This window comes from Anabrus simplex, chromosome 1 (genome assembly GCF_040414725.1).
Source record: "Anabrus simplex isolate iqAnaSimp1 chromosome 1, ASM4041472v1, whole genome shotgun sequence".
Classification (NCBI taxonomy): Eukaryota; Metazoa; Arthropoda; class Insecta; order Orthoptera; family Tettigoniidae; genus Anabrus; species Anabrus simplex.
This window is the reverse complement of record NC_090265.1, coordinates 319,380,768-319,407,600: the sequence shown is the minus strand read 5'-3', so window position 1 is coordinate 319,407,600 and position 26,833 is coordinate 319,380,768. Positions and strand designations below refer to the sequence as shown.

The window sequence follows — 26,833 nt, the reverse complement described above, 5'->3', positions numbered from 1 at the left end:
CCTTGGTTTGCCTCTAGTGCTTTTACTGTCTACACTTCCCTCAAAAATTAGTTAGAAAAGAAGTCCTGAGAGTCCTAAGATATGTCCTAACATTCTGTCTCTTCTTCTGGTAAAATTCTGCCATATCGTTCTCCTCTCACCAATTCAATTCAGTATCACTTCATTCATGCTTTGATCTACCCATCTCACCTTCAGCATTCTTCTGTAACACCACATTTCAAAAGCTTCTATTCTCTTTCTTTCTGGTCTAGTTATTGTCAGTGTTTCAATTCCATACAATGCTGTACTCCAAACGAAAATCTTTAAAGACCTCTTTCTAATACCTATATCAGTGTCCAAAGAGAGCAATTTTCTTTTCTAAAGATGGACCTTTCTTGCTTGTGCTAAGTTTGCATTTCATGTCCTTGTTACTTCTGCCATCATTAGTTATTTTACTACCCAAGTTACAATATTCATCTACTTTCTTTAAGTCTTCATTTCCTAATCTAATATTTCCTGCATCACCTGACCTCGCTTGACTACACAACATTTCCTTTGTTTTGAATTTATTTATTTTCATCTTGTACTCCTACAACTCCAAAACTGTGCCCATACCATTCAGCAATTTCTCCAGATCTTCTCCAGACTCAGATAACAATAACACTGGAAAATCTCAGAGTTTTGATTTCCTCTCCTTGGATTGTGATTCCCTTTTCAAATTCCTCTTTGATTTTCTTTACTGCCTGTTCTATATAAACATTAAAAAGGAGGGGGGTACAAATATCATTCCTGCCTCACTCCTTCCTGGATTGTTGCTTCTTTTTTCATAGCCTTCATTCTTATCAATGCAGACTGAATTTTTTACAGATTGAAGGTAATCCTTCCTTCTTGATTTTTGATCCCCATCATATTCAAAATCTGAAATAGCTTGGCCCTATCAACATTTTGAGCAAGAACAAAATGTTGTTCTCTTCGTTTCAGTAAGCAGTGAAGTATGATGATGCTATTTCCTTGTGAACCAAAACTAAGCCAGTAGTTCAGAGATTTCCATCAGTTTCTTTTATAACATGAAGCATATAAGAATGAAAATTACATTTTGGTCGATTAGACAAAATTACTAGTGTGCTACAGCTTATTATCAGATAAGAAGCAGCCATGACTGGTGCACACAGTCCCAGAAAATTACGATCATACTTCATAATAATGAACGCAGTTGAATAACACTATGTAGCTCTGAACAAATTTGTTAGTCCATATATAAATACACATTAACACGTTAGGAACCTCCAAAGTAATCACAGAGACAATGGCTTCTTGCCAACAATAAGGAAGGTGGCAAATATCATCAGCTGCTTCCTTCCTTATAAGTCTTGCCATCTCGTGCCCCTCTGCTTTGAGAAAGTCTTTGCATATACAGAGGTACTACCCGTGCAGAGCAGCTTTCAACTAGAGGAGCAAATTACAGTCACAAGATAAAAGATGGTGGGTACTTGGGTACTTCCCACTTCCAGCATTATCCATGAAGAGCAGCTTTCAGTTTGAGGATGAACTTATAAGGCAAAAGATCCAGTGAATACAGTAGGTGTTCAAGTACCTTCCCCCTTCATAAATAGTTCTTTGCAGCATTTGTCATGTAGGCCATAGCATTACCATGCAGGACGATCAAGTTTTGAAATAATTTGGGCTACTAACCCAAACTGCACTCAGTATACGATTATGCAGCATCATACCATTTGTCCTAGAGACAGAAAATGATCCTCTGGATCTTGCTGACATCCCCTGGATGTCATATGACCAAATGACCATCAGTTTCACATAGATGGATTTTACCAGATCTTGTCCATTTGCAGTGATCCTTGATGGTATCATTCAGTTGACTGATATTTCATCTTGGTATGGAAAAGTAAGATCCCCTAATGTTTCTACAAGTTCTATGTGCCATTCCTTTGTGTTCCTACCATTGAGCAAGCATTCATTAACATGCATTGCAAATCCAATCACGACTTAGAGAGTTTGTTTTGCACAGAAAACTTGCATTGCAAAAATGACAAAGTTACTTCCTCTCTCCACATTTGCATCTAAAGTTCAGCTTTGAAAGCATTTCTGTTTACAGTATTCCTTACATGCACACATACTTTATTATGCAGCTTTACGTCATATAAGGACATAATTAGGAACAAAGGAATAAATACTGGTATCCTTCATTGAATGCTAATTTCTCTTATTTGCCAATACTTTCAACACATTGCTTTGCCTAACAGAATCTCACATAATTAACATAGCAGAAACACATACCAGTAAGCAATTTTCACAATATTTATTTGGATGTCAACCTACCCATTCATACAAACTGCAATACCAATTGGAAATTGCCTCCTGATGAAGCTGGGAAGTAGAAAAGAGCATAGTGAGGCTGACAAGAACTGAGGTTTATGAGGAGAGAGTTTATCTACTTGAAGAAGTAGTGACTGTCCTTGTATTCTTGTGTTGTCACTTACTCTTTCTGTTGCACCCTCCCTCTTCCAATGCTAACTTACCATTGTGTTTATCTCATTATGTACTCTTATTCATATTCCTATCTTCATATACAATACTTGATATGTTGCTTGTTTGAGCTCTCCTTTTCCTGTGTTTATCCAGATATTATTTTATCCTACAGGACTTAAGGTTTATCAAGAGAGAGATGATGCCTGCCCTCCTTATGAAACTAGAAAGCACAAAAGGACACTTTGGGTTCAGAGAAGAATTGGTCCCTCTTCCAGTGTTGATCTGTTGTGTTTATCCTACTGTGTGTTCTTATTTATCTTTCTGTATGTGAACTGATTTCCATTATCCATATTCCAATGCAAGAAGTTCAATAGTCCAGCATGAAACTGTCACCAATTTAGAACTAATTAATGTAACTCCATGAATAACAAACCTTGAGCTGTTTCATTCCGCTGGCAAGTTGTACAACCTCTCTGGTACCTCTCACGTTGATGAGAACAGCCTTCATGATGGGATCATCAAACCGAACACTGGCTGCCATATGAAATACAATAGACACTCGTTCTTGAAGCACTTGCCAGTCCTCTAGACTCAAACCCAAATTTAATTCAGAGACATCTCCTTGAACAGCTTTCAATTTATTCAGGGCTTCTGGTCGTTCCTTTTGCAGTTTGTCAAATAACTGTAATGCAAAATAATAATAATAATAATAATAATAATAATAATAATAATAATAATAATAACAATATGTAGGGGATCAGCAGAACACCAGTGGTTAGTTTTGAAACAAGGATCTTGGGTTGGAAGTTGATTGGTGAGACCACTGTGCAGTATTGAAGAAAAGTAAAAGTATACTAATTTGGTGTGATCAATCAATCAATCAATCAATCAATCAATCAATCAATCAATCAATCAATCAATCAATCAATCAATCAATCAATCAATACTGATCTGCATTTAGGACTGTGGTCCCAGTGATAGGTTCCCTATAAATTGTTTACCTAATCTTTTCTTAAACAATTTCAAAGAAGTTAATAATTTGTTAATTATTCCAGTCTATAATTCCTCTTCCTGTAAAGAAGTATTTGTCCCAATCTGTCCTCTTAAACTCCAACTTTATCTTTCTATTAGATCCTCCCTTCTTTTAAAACTCCCAGCCCAATGTTTGCAACACTTTCATCAGAAATCACCCAGAACAAATTGTGCTGCTTTCATTTGGATCTTTTCCAGGTCTCACATAAATGAATCCTGGTAAGAGTCACATACTAGAACCATACTCTATTTGGGGTCTTACCAGCAACTTATACACTCTCTTTGCATCCTTACTACTACCCCTAAATACCTTCATAAGTTATAACCATATGAAGAGATCTGTAAATGTTATTTACAACATTGTTAATGCGATTAGCCCAATGAAGATCTTTCATTACCTTAACCCCTACATACACAACCCAGTAATTAAAACTGGGAGGACTTTTCTACTTGGTGAAACTTACAACCTGACTTTTCACCCCATTTACCATCACATCTATGGTCCATCTCTCAACTCATCAAGTTCTTTTAGCAGTCATTCATAATCCTGTAACTTATTAATTACTCTATACAGTATAGTCTGCAAAAAGCCTTATCTAGTGATTCCAGCTCTTTGCTCATATTATTTATACATATAAGAAGACGTAAAGGTCCAATAATAACGCCTTGCAGAACCCTTCGCAATCACTACAGGATTAGATAATGCTTCACCTACTCTAATTCTCAGAGTTCTATTTCCTAGATATTTAGCCACCCATTAAATCACTATTTTGTCTAGTTTAATAGCCCCTCAATTTCATCAGTACTCTCCCATGACCTACCCTATCATAAGCCTTGTGTAAATCAATAGCAATACAGTCTGTTTGACCTATTTCACCTCCTGAGTATAAAATATCTGCTATATCTTGCTGGAATCCAGCAAGTATAGCCTCGTTGGAAAAACCTTTTCTTAACCCAAACTGCCATCAAACCAGTCAACAACTTAGCAAACGTATCCGGTGGCATAGATATGACTTTTCCTTGGTGAAGGGGGATGATGATGAAGATGATGACACTCATGATGATGACAATGATGATAATAAAACACATTTTAAATGGATGAATGTAGCAAAAGACACTCAAACTTCTCTTCTACTTTATATATGACCTATCAGTGGATAACAAAGTTACACTGCAGCATTTAAGTGAAGGAAAGTATATAGTGAGAAGACAGTAACACAGGCATCCTAAGTGTGACTCACTGTTTCACAAGTGAGTTAAATTTTTACCAGTAATCTGTTTAGTGAATTAATTTGGTCACAAACTTCAACAATATAGCTAAACACAAGTGCACAATTCTATCATTTTCACCAATAATAAATAGAAAAGGCTTGATATTCAATCACTTAACATGAGTTACAAATATACAAAGTAAAAGACTTTCTTTTCAAACCATAAGAAGTCATAAAATCAATTCGATTCATCTTTCCTAAGTAAGTTTATCTATCACTTCAGCAGCTTACAGAGGAATGTCCTTACCAATAGACAACATGTCAAGGCCATTTAATCCTGTCAGAGAGGATGAATTTTGTAAAGAGGTCATTATCCTTTACTGAGATGAAAAGGATCTTTCTGCTGTAGATGCTGAAACTGGCAATGTGCACAATATTTGCAGTAGTTTTGAAATGTTGGGATAAATTTCAGGTTTACAATGCTGAAAAACCTTAATTGCAGTTCTGGAAACTAAATTCTTCATGGGAAATCAATGGGTCAATAAGTGAAATGTAAATGTGACCATTGGAAAAAAGTAGTATATAGACTACATTCTGAAACAAAATATCATACAGACAACTTAGCAACTAGAGATCATTTTTTCTTAAAGGTGATGAATGAGACATCATCCATCAATAAATAAATAAATAAATAAATCAATCAATCAATCAATCAATCAATCAATCAATCAATCAATCAATCAATCAATCAATCAATACTGATCTGTATTTAGGGCAGCCGCCCAGGTGGCAGATTCCCTGTCTGTTGTTTTCTAGCCCTTTCTTAAACGATTTCAAAGAAACTGGATATTTATTGAACATCCTCCTTGGTAAGTTATTCCAATACCTAACTACCCCTTCCTATAAACTAATATTTGCCACAATTTGTCCTCTTGAATTCCATCTTTATCTTCATATTGTGATCTTTCCTAATTTTAAAGACACCACTCAAACTTATTCATCTGGTAATGTCATTCCACATCATCTCTCCGCTGACAGCTCGGAACATACCACTTATTATGGTCCGTTATTGGACATTATAAATTTTCCAGCTAACTCATTCTTGGTTGCCTGCGTTTTGCCCTCGTGTGCTAAGTTAGGCTCGTCAGTTGGGACTTAGCACACCACCCAAGACGCAAGGCTAGTGCATACCGTGGAGGCCACTGCATAGGCCACTTGAAGCCACCAGCAGTGCCAATGCACTATGAGAGCTATGTCTCATTTTCAAAAATTGATGCCTGCCTGGCCATCAAATGATGTAGATGTTGATTCCCATAGGGAACCTAAAATATTTGTCCCGAATGAGTAAATTTATAATACCAATATAATGGTCCGTTATTGGACATTATAAATTTTCCAGCTAACTCATTCTTGGTTGCCTGCGTTTCGCCCTCGTGTGCTAAGTTAGGCTCGTCAGTTGGGACTTAGCACACCACCCAAGACGCAAGGCTAGTGCATACTGTGGAGGCCACTGCATAGGCCACTTGAAGCCACCAGCAGTGCCAATGCACTATGAGAGCTATGTCTCATTTTCAAAAATTGATGCCTGCCTGGCCATCAAATGATGTAGATGTTGATTCCCATAGGGAACCTAAAATATTTGTCCCGAATGAGTAAATTTATAATACCAATATAATGGTCCGTTATTGGACATTATAAATTTTCCAGCTAACTCATTCTTGGTTGCCTGCGTTTCGCCCTCGTGTGCTAAGTTAGGCTCGTCAGTTGGGACTTAGCACACCACCCAAGACGCAAGGCTAGTGCATTCCCTATGGGAATCAACATCTACATCATTTGATGGCCAGGCAGGCATCAATTTTTGAAAATGAGACATAGCTCTCATAGTGCATTGGCACTGCTGGTGGCTTCAAGTGGCCTATGCAGTGGCCTCCACGGTATGCACTAGCCTTGCGTCTTGGGTGGTGTGCTAAGTCCCAACTGACGAGCCTAACTTAGCACACGAGGGCGAAACGCAGGCAACCAAGAATGATTTAGCTGGAAAATTTATAATGTCCAATAACGGTCCATTATATTGGTATTATAAATTTACTCATTCGGGACAAATATTTTAGGTTCCCTATGGGAATCAGCATCTACATACCACTTATTCAAGCAGCTCATCTTCTTTCTCTCAAGTCTTCTCAGCCCAAACTTTACAACATTTTTTGTAATGCTACTCTTTCGTCGGAAATCACCCAGAACAAATCGAGCTGCTTTTCTTTGGATTTTTCCCAATTCATGAATCAAGTGATCCTGGTGAGGGTCCCATACACTGGAACAATACTCTAGTTGGGGTCTTACCAGAGACTTATATGGCCTCTCCTTTACATCCTTCCTACAACCCCTAAACACCCTGATAACCATGTGCAGAGATATGTAACCTTTATTTACAATCCCATTATGTGATTACCCCAATGAAGATCTTTCCTTATATTAACACCTAGATACTTACAATGATCTGCAAAAGGAACTTTCACCCCATCAACAGAGTAATTAAAACTGAAAACTCACAACCTGACTTTTTACCCCATTTATCATCATGCCATTGCCTGCTGTCCATCTCACAACATTATCGAGGTCACGTTGCAGTTGCTCACAATCTTGTAACTTATTTATTACTCTATACAGAATAACATCATCTGCAAAAAGCCTTATCTCTGATTCCACTTCTTTACTCATATCATTTATATACAATATAAGAAAATACAAAGGTCTAAGGATAGTGCCTTGAGGAATTCCCCTCTTAATTATCACAGGGTCAGGTAACGCCTCACCTACTCTAATTCTCTGAGATCTATTTTCTAGAAATATAGCAACCCATTCAGTCACTCTTTTGTCTAATCTAACTGCACTCATTTTTGCCGGTAGTCTCCCATGATCCACGCTATCAAATGCTTTAGACAGGTCAATTGCGATAGAGTCCATTTGACCTCCTGAATCCAAAATATCTGCTATATCTTGGTGGAATCCTACTACTTGAGTTTCAGTGGAATAACCTTTCCTAAACCCAAACTGCCTTCTATCAAACCAGTTATTAATTTTGCAAACATTTCTAATATAATCAGAAAGAATGTCTTTCCAAAGCTTACATGCAATGCATGTCAAACTTACTGGCCTGTAATTTTCAGCTCATTAACAAAATAGATCAAGACAGGTCAAAGAAAGTAAAAAGTAACAGAAGAAACCTAGAACAATATTCTAAAGTGTTATATTATGTCATATGGAACTAGAAAAGAAATATACACACAGACACTCAGAAATGCTCATGGCTCATGGAAGATAATAACCACCTACACCAAGAATGTCACAAAGAGCATTACTGCAAACAATGAATCAACAATCGGGTAAGGGTGAGTCGGACTGTGGTCCTTGTCAGTGAAAAGCAAGGAGGCTATTTCTGTTATAGCTGTGGAAAACAAGTTCAGAAATAAGCACACTTAACAGTAAACAGGGAAGGAAGAGGTGTGACAACCCAGGAGGGGTGCTTAACTCTCAGCTACCTCCTCTGTCCCATCTCATACACTTTAGGACAATTACAGCAGAACATTAATTTATGTCTCAGTAAATTCTTCTCATATAAAACCTTCATAAAAATAATAATAAAAATAAAATAATAAAGGTATCTATTTCTAATCATTAGTACAAGTGTCTAATAGGGGATATATCCCCCTCATCTATACCACTGAACATATCAATATAATCATAAAGTATACTTTCCCAGAGCTTACAATCAACACTTGTCAAGCTGATTTTCCTGTAACTCTTTATTCTTTAAGCCCCATTTTAAGAATACTTGACAATCAGCCATCCACAGAACTCAACAATAATTTTAATCTCTTCAAATCAAGATCAAGTCAAAATTCCTTTCTAAAAGTGTTTTTTATATAAGTGTACTCTTGTAAGAACAGTTACAAGCAAGATGTTAAGTTTTATTCACTCAGATGTTTTAATCATTGTATTTTAGACAGGATAGCTTAAGCATCAGCAGTACTCCTTAAAAACTCGTGGTTTAAGTTAGATTCAATTTTGATCTTAGTCCCAATACTGGATGAAACATGATCTGTGAATACAAGGATAATGAAATAATAATCAATGGATTATTTTGTGTACTGAACAGGTTGACACTCAAATTGTACTTGCTCATACATAATGAGTCAAAAACATCATCAAACACTCAATTCTTTAGATTTGAGTCAAGATCATCATCGAAGAAGGTGACGACATGTTGAGTCATATCGTAACGGGAGACAAAACATGGGCTTCGCATATCACGCCCAAATCAAAGTAACAGAGCAGGGAATGGAGACACACACATTCGCCTGTAAAGGTGAAGGCCAAACAGACTCTGTCCCAGCGCAAGATCACAATCAAGATCAAGAACTCTTGGTTAACAGAGCAGGCGGTAAGTATCTATGAAGAGAGTATTCAGCACTTAGTTGTAGGGTATGATAAGTGTTTAAACAAACTTGGCGGCTATGTTGAAAAATAGAGTAAGGTATGTAGAAACTGCAATTAAATGTGGTGTTTGAAAATTGTTGTTCATTGTGTAGTTATTATCACATGGCCCTTACTTAAAATACATGCCTAATAATAATAATAATAATAATAATAATAATAATAATAATAATAATAATAATAATACTGGACAAGTTGGCTGTGTTGCTAGGGGTGCACAGCTGTGAGCTTGCATCTGCAAGATAGTGAGTTCAAACCCCACCGTTTGCAGCCCTGAAGATGATTTTCTGTGGTTTCCCATCTTCACACCTGTATTTTAATTAAGGCCACGGCCGCTTCCTTCCCGCTCCTAAGCATTTTCTATCCTAATCAATCAATATTCTAAAGGCTAATGCCTTGTCAATGCAGCTAGTCTCTTCTTTCATTGGCTGTTCATTTCAGTTCCATGTAAATGTCACAATCTAACCTCTTCTTGATATGTCGTTCAAATACTTCACCCTAGGTCATCCTCTTCCTTTCTTTCTTAGCACTTTCGCTTCAAGAATGTTAGTCGTCATAAGACCTATCTGTGCCGGTGTGATGTAAAACAAATTATTTAAAAAAAAAATAATAATAATAATAATAATGTTATTGGCATTACGTCCTACTAACTACTTTAACGGTTTTCAGGGATGCCAAGGTGCAGGACTTTAGTGTCGCAGGAGTACTTTTATGTGTCAGTAAATCTACAAACATGAGGCTGACGTATTTGAGCACCTTCAAATATCACCTGACTGATCCAGGTCGAACCTGACAAGTTGGGGTCAGAAGGCCAGCACCTCAACCATCTCACAGTGTGAAATTTTAGAGAACTGGCTGGACAAAAAAAAAAAATAAATAAATAAATAAATAAATAAAATTGACAAACTTACTTCCTTTATAAAGAGCATCATATTAATTTCTTGACTAAACAAAGAAAACCTGACCACATAGCTTTTAAAGCTCTGTGTGGTATATCTTATCTCTACAGTTGTGTAAACATTGTGCCCCTTACTGATCCTTGCATCTTGCACTGTCAGTTGTCTGCAGTGTGTTCGGATGAATCAATGTAACTAGTGAATGTGTTAAGATATTTTTAATGTGAAAAGCGAATCTTGCAGAGGAAGGTCTCTACTTTTTAAACATATACAGCTAGATTGTTATTAATTGTACATTTCTTTATCATCTTTTTGATATGAAATTTTTTATTTCTTTCATCATTTTTTCATCCGAGTCCTTCAAATCATAAAGCTGAAGAACACATGCTACTATCTTCATTATGTGTTTTGGTTTAGTGGAATTTTTCCATAAGACAAAGAGATCTTTATCATTTTGTTGAAATATGAACTTTCTCCTTCTTTAACAAGGCCTATAAAAAACTATGTCTTTCCCTGCTTTGAATTTTATATATGTAATTGGTGTGCATTCATACTACACATATGCAAAATATTATGATTCAAAAAACAGTAGAGCTTACATTTTAAAATTAATATTCAGAAGCCGGTCCATCAATTTCAACACCAGTTCCATCAATTTCAAGATGACATCTCTTTGTCTTATGGAAAAATTCCACTAAACCAAAACACATAATGAAGATAGTAGCATGTGTTCTTCAGCTTTATGATTTGAAGGACTCGGATGAAAAAAATTATGAAAGAAATAAAAAATTTCGTATCGAAAATACGGGTAGCCTATATTTCATTAAAGTAATTTATAATATTAAGAATTTACTAAATTTAAAATATGTATTTTGTGACTAATTTGTCATTGTTTTAGCTTGAATTTTGTATGGATCATGGGGTTATTTCATTTTCAGTGAAACAAAAATATTTATTCTATAGCAAAATTAACAACAAAAAATATATTTTTGAAAGTGTCAATTTGAAATAACATTTTATGGTTTAATAAATTTTTTCCCGAATCAACAATAAATTTAAATAAATGAAGACTTGGTTGCAATTATTTTATTTTAGCACTGTAACTTATAACTAGAGTCTGTATAAATAGTCCCTTTATGATATCTTCATCTTTGAATCCATATTTCTATTTGATCTCTAATATTGCATGCATTTAATGGGAATACACTAAAGTGTCAGTTCATTGCATTCTATTCAGTAAGCTAAGAGGATTTTGTTCTCTGTCTCTACTTAGAGTTTTCCCTTTCATTCAATCTTCCCCTAATATAAAAAAAACTATTTTTTAGCAGGTAATGCACTATATTTAACATAAGTAACAGTAATTAGATCCTCTGTAATTATGAATGGAAATGGAATAAGTTTGTTTATACATTTGAAAATGTATTTTTGTCCAGTTAGAATGCTAACATTTCACACTATGTATCTGAGACACTCAGCTTGCCTATTTCTAGAATAATATCCCCAACATAAATTTTTACAAATCCCTCGTTGCAGAATAATTATCACATGGTTGCATGGAATATAAAGAAATGGAAAACTTTCTAGAAGTTACAGTCTCTTCAAGAACAATGTGAAAATTTTGATGTTAGCTTCATTCATAAATTCACAAATAAATTGTTCTGAACTACTGGAGAAATACAACATAGGCAAAGATATAAAGGATAATACAACATATACGGTATACTTCTGCTAGATACATGAGATTCAATCAGTCTTTTGAAGTTGACTGGCATATACGTAGGCGGTTTGAAAAGATCTCGGAATGTACTAGAATTAAGTATCTTACCTCGGTGGAACTGCTTTTATTTTTCAACGTAGTCTCACTGTAGACTAATGCATTTGGTCCAGTGATGTTCCAATGCCTTAATCCCATCTTGAAAATGAGATTCCTCCAGGCCTGCAAAATACCTCTCCGATTCGACTGTCAGTTCTTCCCTTGTAGAAAATCTCCGTCCACCGAGGAAAATTTTCAGTTTGGGGAATAGATGAAAGTCTGATGGTGCCAAATCAGGTGAATAAGGTGGATGTGGCAACAATTCGTACCCCAGTTCCTGAAGTTTTGCCATGGCAATAACACTTGTGTGCGGCAGAGCGTTGTCCTGATGAAAGATGACCTTTTTCCTTGCCAAACCAGGCCTTGTTTCGTGTATCTTTTCCTGTAGTTGGTCTAGGAGGTTTGCATAGTATTGCTCCATAATTGTTTGGCCAGTAGGAATCAGCAGAATGCCTTTTGCATCCCAGAAAACTGAGGCCATGACCTTTCTGGCCGAACGCACTGCCTTTGCTTTCTTTGGTGGTGGTGAAACAGCATGTTTCCACTGCTTTGACTGCTGTTTTGTCTCTGGGGTATAGTAGTGGACCCAAGTTTCATCTGTAGTCATAAACCGGCGCAAAAAATCTTGTTGGTTGCACTGAAAACGGGCCAGACTTTGTTTGGACATTTCCAAACTGGTGCGTTTATTGTCCAATGTCAAGAGCTGCGGCACCCATCTTGCGGATAATTTTTTCATACCCAATTCTTCGGTTAAAATATAATATACCCATTCAGAAGACATCCTACAGCTTCAGCAATCTCCCGCACATTCAGTCGACGATCCTCCATGACCATTTTATGCACTTTTGCGATAAATTCTGGGGTCGTAACACTTTTTGGCCGTCCACTACGCGGATCATCATCCAAGCTCTCCCGACCAAATTTAAACTCGCTGGTCCACTTGGCAACAGTTGAAAATGAAGGAGCAGAGTCCCCCAATGTGTTCTGAAAGTCGGCATGAATTTCCTTTGCTTTCATATCTTTCTTTACAAAGTATTTAATCACTGCTCGAATCTCAGTTTTCTCCATTGTCACAAATCACTACACGGGAACGACAGCAAAGAGTCGTCACTACCACACTCCTGCAGCTAGAGCACTGATGCACCACGTATTCACTCACAAAGTATGTGTGATTATTGTGCGGGAACCTCGTTGCTCTAGCACTGACATCTAGCGGTGATTCCGAGAACTTTTCAAACCGTCCTCGTAATCAATTATGGGTTCCACAGTCCAATGCAGAGAAAGATGACAAGTGTAAATAAATTAGATATTGGTATCGACAATTTTGACTTTTCATTACCGGGCAAGTTGGCCATGCGGTTAAAGGCGCGCGGCTGTTAGCTTGCATCCGGGTGATAGTGGGTTTGAATCCCACTGTTGGTAGCCCTGAAGATGGTTTTCCATGGTTTCCCACTTTCACACCAGGCTATACCTAAATTAACTTCGATCATATATCCAATAGATGGCTGATGACGTCACATTCTTGAAGCAAAGATCTCAATCAGCTGACTGGTGGGTAGTGCGAGAGTTTTGAACATTGTGTTATAGGCGAGAATAGTGATCAGCGTACTTAAAAGTGACTTTTAGCTACTGTTAATGAAGCGATGGTGCACTATTGCGTAGCGTATGGATGCAAGGAGACCTTCAAAAAAGGATCTGGCATTTCCTTTCACGGGTAAGTAAATATTTACGTAAATATGATGATGATGTAAGGGGTTTCATACAGTTGTTGTCAGGTGTCTGTAGAATACGTACGTTTATTGTATTGGTTACAGTTCCAGTTTCCCGGTTACAGCAATTTTGAATACTGTGCTTTTATTGATTTCAGTTTTCCTGCTGATGAGACAAGGAAAAAGCAATGGGTAGTTGCATTAAGAAGAGAGAATTTCATACCTGGAAAGCATTCAAGATTATGCTCTAAGCATTTTTCACCGGAATGTTTTGATAATGAAGCATTTGGTGTGGGAGTTAAACTGAAGCCAAATGCAGTACCAACAATTTTTAATTTTCCACCCCACCTTTTACCAGCTGAGAAGAGGAGAAAACCTCCTGTGAAGAGGAAACTTCAAGTGGATCCTGTTGCATCAACAAGTTGTGTGTGAGCAGATTTTTTTAAATTTATTATTTTCCATAGATTTATGCAGGAATGTGGCCTGTCATCCTTATGTGAAATATTTGTGTTTAAGATATTTAACATACTGTTCAACTGCAACATCTATTGCAGCATATTAGGTTACTATATTACACATAGGTAATACATTTTTGTTGTTGACCCGTATAATTTTCATATTTTTTCAGTGTTCCTCAGGAAGAGGAGAATGAGTCTCTTCCTAAAACAAAGGTGTTCAGAAAATCTTATGTTGGTGATTACACTGAGGAAATGGTAAAGTCACCAAGGAAAGCCCAGACCTTCATGCAGGTTGCCAGGGAAGTTATTCATAAATCCCATAAGAAGCTGAAATTGGAAAGGCAGAAGTATCGGCGAGCTATTAATCAGTTGCAGAATGGGAAAGCCTTAGTAAACCATCTGAAGGAGAAAATGATGATAACTGAAGATGCTGCTTGCACGCTTGAGGTAAGAAAACAACAGCTTAAATATTTTTTCGGTTTCCCTATATCCGCTAGCCTTTGGTGGTGCTATTTGAGGATCCAAACAGTCTCTGGGTTGATGACCTAACAGACAGACATACATACATAAAATTTGGAGCCTTTAGAAGTCTGTAATTTGTTTTTATTGTATCACAATCTCTGTTAAACAAATATTTCAAAAATAATGTAATACCATAAATTAACTTGTGAAAAAGCATAATGCACCTTTTAACTTCCATTGTTCCAGAAATGTCTTTCTCCTGCTGCTGCCCAACTTCTGATGCGAACAAAGGATGGTGATACAAGAGCAGAGTATCCTCCTGAACTACGCTGCTTTGCACTTACATTGAATTTCTATTCAAGTCGTGCATACAGCTACTTGAGGGATGTATTTCCTCATGGTTTGCCCCATCCAAGTACACTGCGGAAGTGGTATCAGTCGGTGGATGGTAAGCCAGGATTCAGTTCAGAGGCTGCAACTGCTCTCATTTCAAAAGGGAAGGAGATGGCTATCAGTGGAAAGCCCCTAGTGTGTGCACTGATGATGGATGAAATGTGCATCCGGAAGCACATTGAATTTGATGGAAAACAATATCTTGGTTATGTGAATTGTGGTACTGAAATCGAGGATCAGGATTTACCAGAAGCCAAGGAGGCTTTAGTGTTTATGGTGGTCTCACTAAATGGACACTGGAAAATTCCAGTGGGTTATTTTTTGATTAACGGTTTAAGTGGCTCGGAGAGAGCAAATCTAGTGATTGAGTGCCTTAAATTTTTAAATGACCTAAATGTAATTGTAGTGTCACTTACTTTTGATGGTGCTGCTTCTAATTTATCCATGGCCCGTTGTTTGGGAGCTTCTTTTGATGAAAATAATATGGTGAACTGGTTTGAAAATCCCTCAAATGATTCTAAAGTGTTTATTCTTCTAGATGCTTGCCATGCTATAAAATTAGTGAGGAATACTTTAGGAGCTAAGAGAACTTTTGCCAGGGGTGATAATGTCATAGATTGGAGGTACTTAGAAGAGTTAGAGAAACTTCAGAGTATCGAGGGCCTTCATCTAGGAACAAAACTTTCCAAAAGGCACATTCACTGGGAGAAGGAACCCATGAAAGTAAAGCTCGCCACACAAACATTCAGTGAAAGTGTTGCAAGTGCAATGACATATTGTGACAGAGACTTAAATCTTCCTCAGTTTCAAGGGTGTGAGGAGACTGTAAAATTTGTTAGGCTCATGAACAATATATTTGATATCTTGAACAGCCGTAATCTTTGTTCAAAGGGATGGCAGAAACCATTGAAAGCAGAGAATATCCACAGTACGAGGGCCTACATTCAGGAGGCTATTGAATATATACAATCACTGCAAGAGATGGATGGTGGTGTTTGTCTAGTGAAGTGCTCTAGGAAAACTGGTTTCATAGGTTTGATTGTGTGTCTAAAGTCTGTCTTAGGAGTGTATGACTCAATTTTGAACATGCCACAGCTGAAGATGCATTTTCTGCTCACCTACAAACTTAGTCAGGATCATCTGGAAGTATTTTTTAGTGCCATTAGGAGTCATGGTGGTCATAACAACAACCCCAAAGCTAGGCAGTTTGAAGCAGCATATAAAAGACTTTTGCTCCATATACAGATAGGTACTACAACCAGTGCCAATTGCTCTGCAGTTGACCCTACTGTTATTATGAATTGTAGAGACAGCAGTCAAATAACTGGTGATCCTATTCATCTGCCTGCCAACAGTACTGATGTACTTTTTGTTAGTCATGATCATGACTACATTCCACACCCAGCCAACCTGACACTGTATGTTGAGGATGTAGTGGAATATATAGCAGGTTTTGTTGTGAAAAGATTACAGAAAGCAGTTAAATGTGATGTTTGTAAGGCGGTTCTCCAAACAGCAGTTTCACATTCAGCACTCCTGAAGAGGAAAAACAGAGGTGGCCTTTCAATCCCATCAGTAGATGTGATATACCTCTGCAGGGAAGGTGAAAAGATGATGCGACAATTCCAGCACAAAATGACAAGGATGAAGGACCCTTTAAATGTACTTGTAATGGCAGTACTGAACCATGTTAAGAGAGAAGTGTTTGATGAAGTTCAGGAACATACATTTGCTTCTCCGCCCCTTGACAACCACATTCATCAGCTGAAGCGAGCAGTTTTGATGGAATACTTTAAAGTGAGGTTACACCATAAAGCACGGCTTGAAACAGAAAAACTTCACAGTGTGAGGGTACGAAGCTTTCACACAAAGACTGTTCTATTCAGGAACCAGTAATATAAGGTAGGCTGCTTTATAATATAATTATTGCATTTGTTATATAAACGTGTTAGAGTGTGTAGGCCTATATGAGGATTTCTATGCTTCCTATGACTGGAATATTTATATAGACTCAAGTTGCTAATGTAAGAGGATGCTGGTGTGGTATGCTAGTTTCACTGATTTGTATTAGTGTTCTACTTTTAGGCATATTCCCTCTAATCATTCTGTCTATGAGTCAGGTTGATTTTTATAGAAATTCATTCTTAAATTACTTTTATATTGGCATGTCTTGTTTCTGTATTTTTGGAACAACATTACTGAATGCTGCAGGATGTTTTCTTTTCTTCAGATGTGACCTCCTATTTATAGGCCTACTTCAAATGTGGCATGTGCATTAGTTTATGTTGGGCTTTAAACTAAGCTTAATTTAGTAGGTGGCAGTGGAGTGAAATTTTACCTGTGTAGCATTTTATGTATCCCTTTATTATTATTATTATTATTATTATTATTATTATTATTATTATTATTATTATTATTATTATTATGTTGTTGTTGAAGCAGCATATTACAACAGATCCCTGCTTCATAGGCATAAATAGGTACTACAACCAGTGCCAATTGATATGCAGTTGACCCTACTGTATTGTGAATTTTTATAACTTATGATAAGTGAATATTTCTTGTTATGGTACCTGTTTATCGTTTACCCTGGAGAGTTCATTTTTGTTGCCATCTGTTGGTGGTGTATGGTTCACTTAAGTGTGATACTTGTGTTATTTTCTTTCCATAATGGTCCTGTAGGCTATGTGTCACTCTTTGCATCTTGTGTTGTTGGGCATTGGTTTGAAGTAGGCCTATTTCAGTCAAAAGTATACCGAGCACGGTAAATACAGTATTTTAAAGTTGTTTTTGGAAGTTATGAAGTGTTTATTGTAGATGTCAGTCGCATTAATATTTCAAATTAGGCTACACTTCCTTACGGACAACTTTCAGAGGTTAGCTTTCAGCTATTAATCCCAATATGATGCGATAATTGGAAAAAATTACTTGTCTCTTACATTATAATAAATAATTAACATTAAACAATTAGTGTTACTCACGGGGATGTAATACTTGCAAAAAAAACGATCATAATGAGGGTGTATCCTATCGTAGCTCTCTTTTGGTTTTAAACATTTTCGTCGTAATTATGCATTTATGTCCACGGTTTTTATTGTAATTAACGCTTAACCACAATAGCTAAGCAGGGTACATATCATATTCCGATTTCGTCGCCTTTTCGAATGTCACTGTCCGACAATTTCCTTATATCCCCTCGGACTCTGCTTCGAACTACCCCCCAGTCAGCTGATCGAGATGTTGGCTTCAAGCCGCAACATGGACGAGGTGGCGCTAAGCGCACTCTATAGTATTAATGCTCTAAGTAAATTAAGGCCACAGCCATTTCCTTCAAACTCCTAGGCCTTTCCTATCCCATTGTTGCCATAAGACCTATCTGTATCGGTGCAACGTAAAGCCACTAGAAAAAAAATTCATTTTCTTTACTTATAAAAAATGCCAGAGAACATCTTGTACCAAATGCATAACCTTTAGTAAACTAGGCTTAATTGACTTACTGTAGCCTATTAAAAATTTCATTTGTTATTATTTATTGCAATACCAATTTCTCCTTTATCTCTCATGTAATGATTTCTTAATTATAAGAATGTAAGAAAGTTGAGAAATTGAAAGAATATGTATGTATGTATGTATGTAAGTTTGTTATTTCGATTCTTACCATATTGCAGCATGATTTTCTGCCTTGACTATAGTAGTAGTAGTAGTAGTAGTAGTAGAAGTAGCAGCAGTGCTCTTCATTCAAAGGTAATTCTTAGAAGTGCATGTGGTAACTTCCATATCTTAAGAAGATAACTGGACTCACAACAAATTTTAATTATCTCAAACCTTCTAGTGAAAATGAAAAATGAAAATGAAGAAACTCACAGGAACATCAGTTAGGGCATGGAGACGTTCCCGTATTTCCTTTCCTTTCTTGGGTCGTAAGAGCAGGTAAAGAGTATCTACTTCAGGACAGGAGCGGAGTATTTTCTCTACCAGCACTTTGCCCATAAATCCACTTGCCCCTGTGATAAACACACATTGCCCACTGAAAAAGTCAGGAACTGATGGCAGACTGGACCAGTCTCGAGTAGAATCCATAACAGTTGTCTGGAAATAAAGAGGATGCTTAATATAAAGGGTAATATAGCAATGACAAAAAATACATTGGTGGATCTTTAAAATATAACCTGTTTGAGTAGTAAAAAGATGCCTTTTATACTGAATAAGATATTCTCTAACAGGATGTTCTCTAGGCATCATCAGAGTTCATGAAATGATCGAAACTTGTACCACAAGCAATGAATGAAGTAGGGTCACTGCACAGATCACCAAAATATTCATTTCATCCAAATCAAAAGTGAACTCCTTCAGTATCACAAACCATTCAGGATGATCAGATGTACAACCACTCCTAAAGAATGCATATTAAATCAACATGTTAAACAAGGAGAGATCAAAGGAGCTTACTAGGAAACTGAATTTAGTGAAAAAATCAGCTGAGGATAACATGATGGCAAACATAATTGGCAGCCATAGGAATTAATGCTAAGAAAGAGAGAGATAGGAATTTTAGGGAGAAATAGAGGTATATGTGTAGATACTTTAAGGCAGAAACAGGAACCAGGAATGATATTCCAGGGATCATTAATGAACAAGGGGAGTGTATATGTGAGGACTTACAGGAGGCAAAAATATTCAATCAGGTGGATATAAGGATAATGACCTGACAGATGAGGCAAATAATACTAGTGAATTACTAGAATATACCTATGATAATAAAGACGTTTACAAAAATATTATAAAAGTTGAAAGCTGGCAGCTGGGATTGATAAGATTTCTGGGGATATATTACAGGCTAAGTGTTGGGATATAGTGTCATAACTGAAATACTTATTTGATTACAGTTTGCATGAAGGAGTAATATCAAATGAATGGAGAGTTGTCATAGCAGCCCCAGTGTACAAAGGAAAGGATGATAAACATAAAGCCAATAATTACAGGCTAGCTTGAAATGAGTTGCATGTAGGTTATGCAAAAGGATTTTTTCTGATTATAACAGACATGTTTGCAAGTCAAATAGACTGCATTGCTGCTGACCTATCCAAGGCTTTTCATAGTGTAGATCATGGGAGACTACTGATGAAAATGAGATCGGACTAAATGAAAGAGTGTTTTAATGGGTGCTGGCCCAGTGGTGTAGGGGTAGCGTGCCTGCCTCTTACCCGGAGGCCGCGGGTTCGATTCCTGGCCAGGTCAGGGATTTTTACCTGGACCTGAGGGCTGGTTCAAGGTCCACTCAGCCTACGTGATTAGAATTGAGGAGCTATCTGACGGTGAGATAGCGGCCCCAGTCTAGAAAGCCAAGAATAACGGCCAAGAGGATTTGTCGTGCAGACCACATGACACCTCGTAATCTGCAGGCCTACGGGCTGAGCAGCGGTTGCTTGGTAGGCCAAGCCCTTCAAGGGCTGTAGTGACATGTGGGGGGGGTTAATGGATGACTAAATTTCTAGAGAATAGAATTCAGAAAATTAGAGCAGGTGAAGCATTATTTAATCCTGTAGTGATTTGGGGTGGGGGGTTCCATAAGGCAGTATTATTGAAGTTTTATGTTTTCTTATATATACATATCAATTATGTGCTTAATGAACTATATACCAGTTTATAATAGGCACATCAAATTATATTTGGGGTTGTGTGTGAAAAGGGAGGAACCATTGTTGTGCAGATCATCATCATCATCATCATCATCATTATTGCAATAAATAAGACTAATTTTTTGTACTACTCAATAAAATAGAGAGGTGAGAAATGATGGAACACCCTATAGCAGGCCTAACTATGTCATTCTCACATCTCGCTGGCACCAGATAGAACCCTTGCATACTGTGTTCTGTTTTATGTCAAAGAGGGTGTGAATGGTGAATGACGTCAGAATGAAACCTTGTTTTGCATGTCCTGGCAAATGTTAGGGTGTTCTGGAGAACGTCAGAGAGTGTGGGTAATATTACACCCTCATGTAAGAAGATGTGAAGGCTGCTCATTAAAATTCTGCATGTAAATGGTCAATCGGTTTCCTTCTTTTGGAAGGGTGTCACATGCAAACTAGGGGTTAACTTGATATCCTAAGATGCGAGGTTAGCGCTGATATTCTGATCTTTGTTCTCACTCAGAGCACACGTGATTCGTTCAAGCTCTTGCCCTGAAGCAGGAGTTCCAGTCTGATGGGGATAAGGTAAATTTTATTTTCATTATCTACATATTAAAAGAATTTACTAAAAACATCTCGGCCAATCCGTACATCCATTCTACTGCAACAATTTGCTTCATTTTTGTTTTAAACTTTCTGGAATTACCTGCTGGTGAATTATGAGACATTGATAGGTCTCTTAAGTTCAGTAAGATTTGAGCAATCATAAAATCAAGGCATTAAAAATAACTCCAGTAATTGCAGGTGAGGGCCTCCACTAGCCCGCAATACATTCTGTGTTTAGTGGATTGCATACAATTAAGGTGCAATATCTTTACGTAAAGATATCGGCGAAGATAAGCGATTAGAGATAACAGCGACTATAGACAAACCTGCAATTTCAACCAAACTTATATACATAAGACTTGATACTATCTGGAGAGAAATGCCGTGGGAGTAAGATACTTGTAACACCCCTAGGGGTGGAGTAGGGAGGGAGTAAAAATATTTGAAAATGACCTATATTAGTTTTGGGGGTTGCTGGGATGAGTAGTGACACTCTGAATGACATTTAAGTCAAGTTCAGCCTCCATCAGCACGCAAGTCATAAGGGAAGAGAAAGAAAATGTCCAAAATGACAGGTATCAGTACTGAATTTATAGTTTTCAGATTCTCTAGGCTGATTGGTGACAGTTCCAATGGCAGTTGGAACCATATACTCCAGATCTATAGCACTATGTGTAAATGCATACAGTTATAATTTTACTTTTTAGTATTTGAAAGATCAATTACTTCCCAGGCAATTTGGGCTGCCACAAGTACAAAGTTCCACATGAAACAAAGTAATCTCAAAATAAAATCTCAAATTAAACACACAACAAAAACTGTAAAGCTTCTAAATAATTAGTAAAACCAAGCGAGTGGCTGCGTAGCTTTCAACTTACATTCGAAAGATTGTGGGTTCCAACCTCACTGTCGGCAGCTCAGAGGGTTTTTCATGGATTCCCATTTTCACACCAGGGGAATGCTGGGCTGTAACTTATTTAAGGCCACGGTCGCTTTCTTCGCACTCCTAACCCTTTCCTATTCCATCATCGCTATAAGACTCGGTGTGATGTAAAATATTTGTTTTTAAGTTTGTAAATTATCGGTCAATCTCACAATAAAGAAATCTACAAAAAAATACTTCACACATAATATATATATTTTTTTGCTTAGTGGCTTTACGTCGCACCGACACATACAGGTCTTATGGCGACGATGGGATAGGAAAGGGCTAGGAGTGGGAAGGAAGGGGCCATGGCCTTAATTAAGGTACAGCCTAGCATTTGCCTGGTGTGAAAATGGGAAACCACAGAAAACCATCTTCAGGGCTGCCAACAGTGGGATTTGAACCCATGATCTCCCAGATACTCACACATAATTAACAGGTAATACAAATCCTAAAAGTAAACATTCAAATAGTACCCGGACAGCACGTGGAGCAATTTCAAGTCAAGGCAGTTTATAATGAATGCTGCGGAGCAGCACGTGTCCTCTAGACATGTCTTAAATGAACTTGTTTCTCCTGCAGGAATTGTCTGAGGCAGTCTTGCATTTTCAGTGATTTAATATAGTTGAAATAGTGCTTTTCAGTGCTGTGATGCATTTTTATTTGGGAGCAGTCAACTTTACCATATAAATTGTAATATGAGAGTCATATCATTGTATTTTTCTTTGTTGCCTGTCTCGGTAGAATGGGGCTAGCCTACTGAACTCAAGAAATCTTCAATTCCAAAATAAGTTTACTGAATATGCTGCCGCCTCATGGTACGCATGGCCATGCCTTTGGAATCTCCTTGATGTCCGTTAGCTCACTTGTGTTTTCTAATTTGTTACTGTTTAACCCTAGTTCTGTCCGGCTCCATGGCTAAAAGTTTAGCGTGCTGGCCTTTGGTCACAGGGGTCCCGGGTTCGATTCCCAGCAGAGTCGGGAATTTTTAACCATAATCGGTTAATTTCGCCGGCATGGGGGCTGGGTGTATGTGTCGTCTTCATCATCATTTCATCCTCATCACAATGTGCAGGTCGCCTACAGGCGTTAAATCAAAAGACCTGCATCTGGCAAGCCGAGCTTGTCCTCGGACACTCCTGGCACTAAAAGCCATATGCTATTTCATTTTTCATTACCCTAGTTCTAAAATGACCGGGCAAGTTGGCCGTGCGCGTAGAGGCGCGCGGCTGTGAGCTTGCATCCGGGAGATAGTAGGTTCGAATCCCACTATCGGCAGCCCTGAAAATGGTTTTCCGTGGTTTCCCATTTTCACACCAGGCAAATGCTGGGGCTGTACCTTAATTAAGGCCATGGCCGCTTCCTTCCAACTCCTAGGCCTTTCCCATCCCATTGTCGCCATAAGACCTATCTGTGTCGGTGCGACGTAAAGCCCCTAGCAAAAAAAAAAAAAAAAAAAAAAAAAAAAAAAAAAAAAAAAAAAAAGTAGTTCTAAAATGGTATATTCCTTTGATATCAGCTTTAAAATTGTCGGCAGAACAACACTTGGGTTCTGAGGTCAGGAGTACAAACCCTTCCGTCCCTGCAAGCACAGCTGTCAATTTGGTTGCTTTCAGTTGTTTCTCAATGTAGCATCTTAATGTAATATTAATTGTTTAATAGTCCTAGACCGCAAGGGTCACCGTATTAGTGAGGAAGATGATGATTTCAGGTTAAAAACATAAATTACATCTTTAAGTCATTTTCTGAGTGCTGACAAACAGTGTAAATGTCTATTAATATGGTTAAGCTATGTGTTTCCTAAAATCATTTTGAAGGTTAGGATGTTATCTAAATGAACCTATGTTTAATAAATGATAATTTAAGGAACATGATTGCTCGAGCTCAAGAATTTAAACGTTACCTGTTTACGATCTCGCCGGGTTGTCCAGCATTCTTCTACACATCCTGTTCTTCATCTATTCATATTAGTTGTCATTGTTAAGCATATTTGTATATCTTTCCCTTGCGTGTGTCTATTATATTCCCTGGTACAAACTGAAATCATGATAAGACTTTTTGCAGTTGATGTTATAGTGTATTAAATAAGTTGTACGATTGTGAACATCTGCGAAAGAGACCTTTACATAGTTGTGAGATGGAGAGACACAGCACTATGATAGGAAATGGGATGTAAAGTCAGGTTGTATGTTTCACCAAGAGGAAAATTACCCTCAGTTTTAATTATTTGTTGAGGGGGTGAAAGTGCCTCATAGGGATCACTGTCAGTACCTGGGTGCTAATATAAGGAAAGAAAATTGAGGAAATCACAGCAATGAGATAAATAGTTACAGATCTCTTCACATGGTTATGCAGGTATTTAGGGGTAAGGGTGTAAAGGATGTGGCGTATAATTTGCTTCTAAGAGCCCAAATAGGGTATGATACCAGTTTATGTGACCTTTAGCAAGGTTACTTAATTTAAGAACTGGAAAAGGTCCAAAGGAAAGCAGCACATTTTGTTCTGGTTGTTTCCTAATAGAAGGACAATGTTATGAAAAGGTTGTAAACTTTGGGCTGGGAGGAGTTGGGAGTAAGGTGATGAACTGCTAGAGTAGAAAGTTTCGATCTTTTAGTGGAAAAACGGTGTGGAATGGCATTTTTAGATGAATAAGTTTGAAAGGAGTTTTTATAAGCAGGAAAGATCAAAATATCAAGGACAAACTGGGGCAAATACTTCTTTACAGAAAGAGGTTAGGATTGGATCAATTTACCTTGGGAGATATTTGACAGAGGTCCAACTCCTCTGAAATCATTTAAGAAAAGACTAGGTAAACAATTGATAGGGAATCTGCCACCAGGTCAACAGCAGATTAATGGTGAGTGATTTGATATGTTTCTCTAGGGCATCAAACTGAACCGATGATAATAAGTGATTTTCAATTCTTTTTACTTTTATGAGTGTATGTTAAGCTAGATTGTATCAAGTGCAAAGGATAACTTCAACACACTGTTGGTGAGGATATTGTCCACGGATGCATGGCACAGTACATGGTTCACAAATTTCTGCCGAGGTGATTAAAAACTTGGAAGTTAAGAACATGGAAGAATGGGATTGTGTGAGAACCAGAAGCAAATGAAAGCAATTATCAAGGAAAATCCCAATCAGATAGCATAAAAGATAACTGTTGGGTTGAGTATGTGCCATACAGCAGTTAGTAACCATCCATAGGCCATTAAGAAGATGAAATAACTCAACCATTGGGTGGAGCACGGACTTAATGAGTTAGGCAAAGATATCAAGGATAATTTAATTTAATTTAATAAACTTAATGAGTTACACGAGCAGCATGTCTAGAGATGTGCTCCTCCTCAGCCAGCAGGAGCACCACAACTTTGTTCCTTGATTATATAGAAACATGCAAATAAGTCAAATATGACAAATCCAGATGATCAGAACATTGGATTGATGTCAACAAACTACCTCAAAATGTGGCAAAATCTCCCATATGTTTACAGAAGACCATGAATACTAACTAGTGGACTATGTGAGTTGTATGCACCATGGACTTTCTATTGCACTGTTATAAATCTAATATTTCTCATTGCACACCCTGATACTTGCATGTTCAATAATTTGTCAAATTCATTTCAGTTCTTCATTTATCAATAAGACTATTTCATCTACATCGGACAAATATTTTTTTAGTATACCAAAGAGCAACATGCTAGTAATGTTATAATATCCGAGCATACCTCTCTATGTGAATGGCTGTAGACTGCTTCAAAGAACAATGACGTATATTCAAAATCTTATTTCCCTGGTCTCATGCTTGATAGAAACTCATTATCAATGACAATGGAATCACAAGACTAAGAGCATTAATATTAATGTTAGTGAACAATGGAGCAGAGTAACAAAATGAATAATGTAATTTAAGAGGAAATTTCTTATATGTTGTGACCCTTACTTCCTATAGCACTGCTGAGGACCTGTTGTACTCATGATGACCCTTACTTCCTATAGCACTGCTGAGGACCTGTTGTACTGTTATTCACTTTCAAAGCTTTCTCTATGTAGCTTGTATTTCTATAAGAGAGTTTTAATTTTCCTTCACCATTCTTCATAAAATGATGCTCTGTGTTTAATTACTTAATTTCAGTGGCTAAAGGACAGATTAATATCTTAAGAATGTGTTAGGATTTTTCTTTAAAATATAATAATCAGAATTGAGTTGTACGTCATTCTGAAAGCATTTTTTTAAAAATCATGTTTTAAATTTCCTGGTGTAAGTCAGATAGTACTATTTAGTGGGGTTCCTTGGCTGAATGGCCAATGTACTGGCCTTTGATTTAGAGGGCTACAGGTTTGAATCCTGGCTGGATGATGTATTTTAACCCTGTCTGCTTAATTTATTCAACTCAGGGGCTTGTCTTAACATACATTTTCAGTTGAATACAACACATCATACTACAAACTACCACAGAAACACATAATATTGAATGCATCCCTCCACATGGGGTTGGCATCGGGAAAGGCATCCATCCGTCTGTAAAAATCATTACTGTCAATGCCATGTAGTTGAGAAAAGGTCAGGAAGAATAACAATAAGAAGCAGACATGGAGGAAAATCTTTAAGGATGCTGTCTTGTTTGCTGATATCAGAAGCTAGAAGAGTATGTATATCAGTCCTATGTACCGAGTACCGAGTGTACCATATATACTGTATATGTGTGTAAAAAAATAATATTTTTTTG

At 37.3% G+C, this 26,833-nt stretch overlaps 1 protein-coding gene across 3 annotated transcripts in view; it reads right to left on the bottom strand.

The window, feature by feature from the left end:
• The window catches only part of LOC136856747 (fatty acyl-CoA reductase 1), a 104,631-nt gene extending 78,712 nt beyond the window's left edge, over positions 1–25,919 (bottom strand). Inside the window, exons 1-3 of one of the 3 annotated variants that reach the window (XM_067134834.2) lie at positions 25,832–25,919; positions 18,799–19,023; positions 2,900–3,148 (exon numbers count right to left, since the gene is read on the bottom strand). In XM_067134834.2, the coding sequence (XP_066990935.2) occupies positions 2,900–3,148; positions 18,799–19,014 (465 nt within the window). In that variant the 5' untranslated portion in view covers positions 19,015–19,023; positions 25,832–25,919. Of the gene's footprint in view, positions 1–2,899; positions 3,149–18,798; positions 19,024–24,000; positions 24,135–25,700; positions 25,804–25,831 lie in introns of those variants that run through there. The other 2 variants (XM_068224952.1, XM_067134835.2) reach the window with 2 other exon arrangements.
• Between the last annotated feature and the right edge of the window lie 914 nt (positions 25,920–26,833).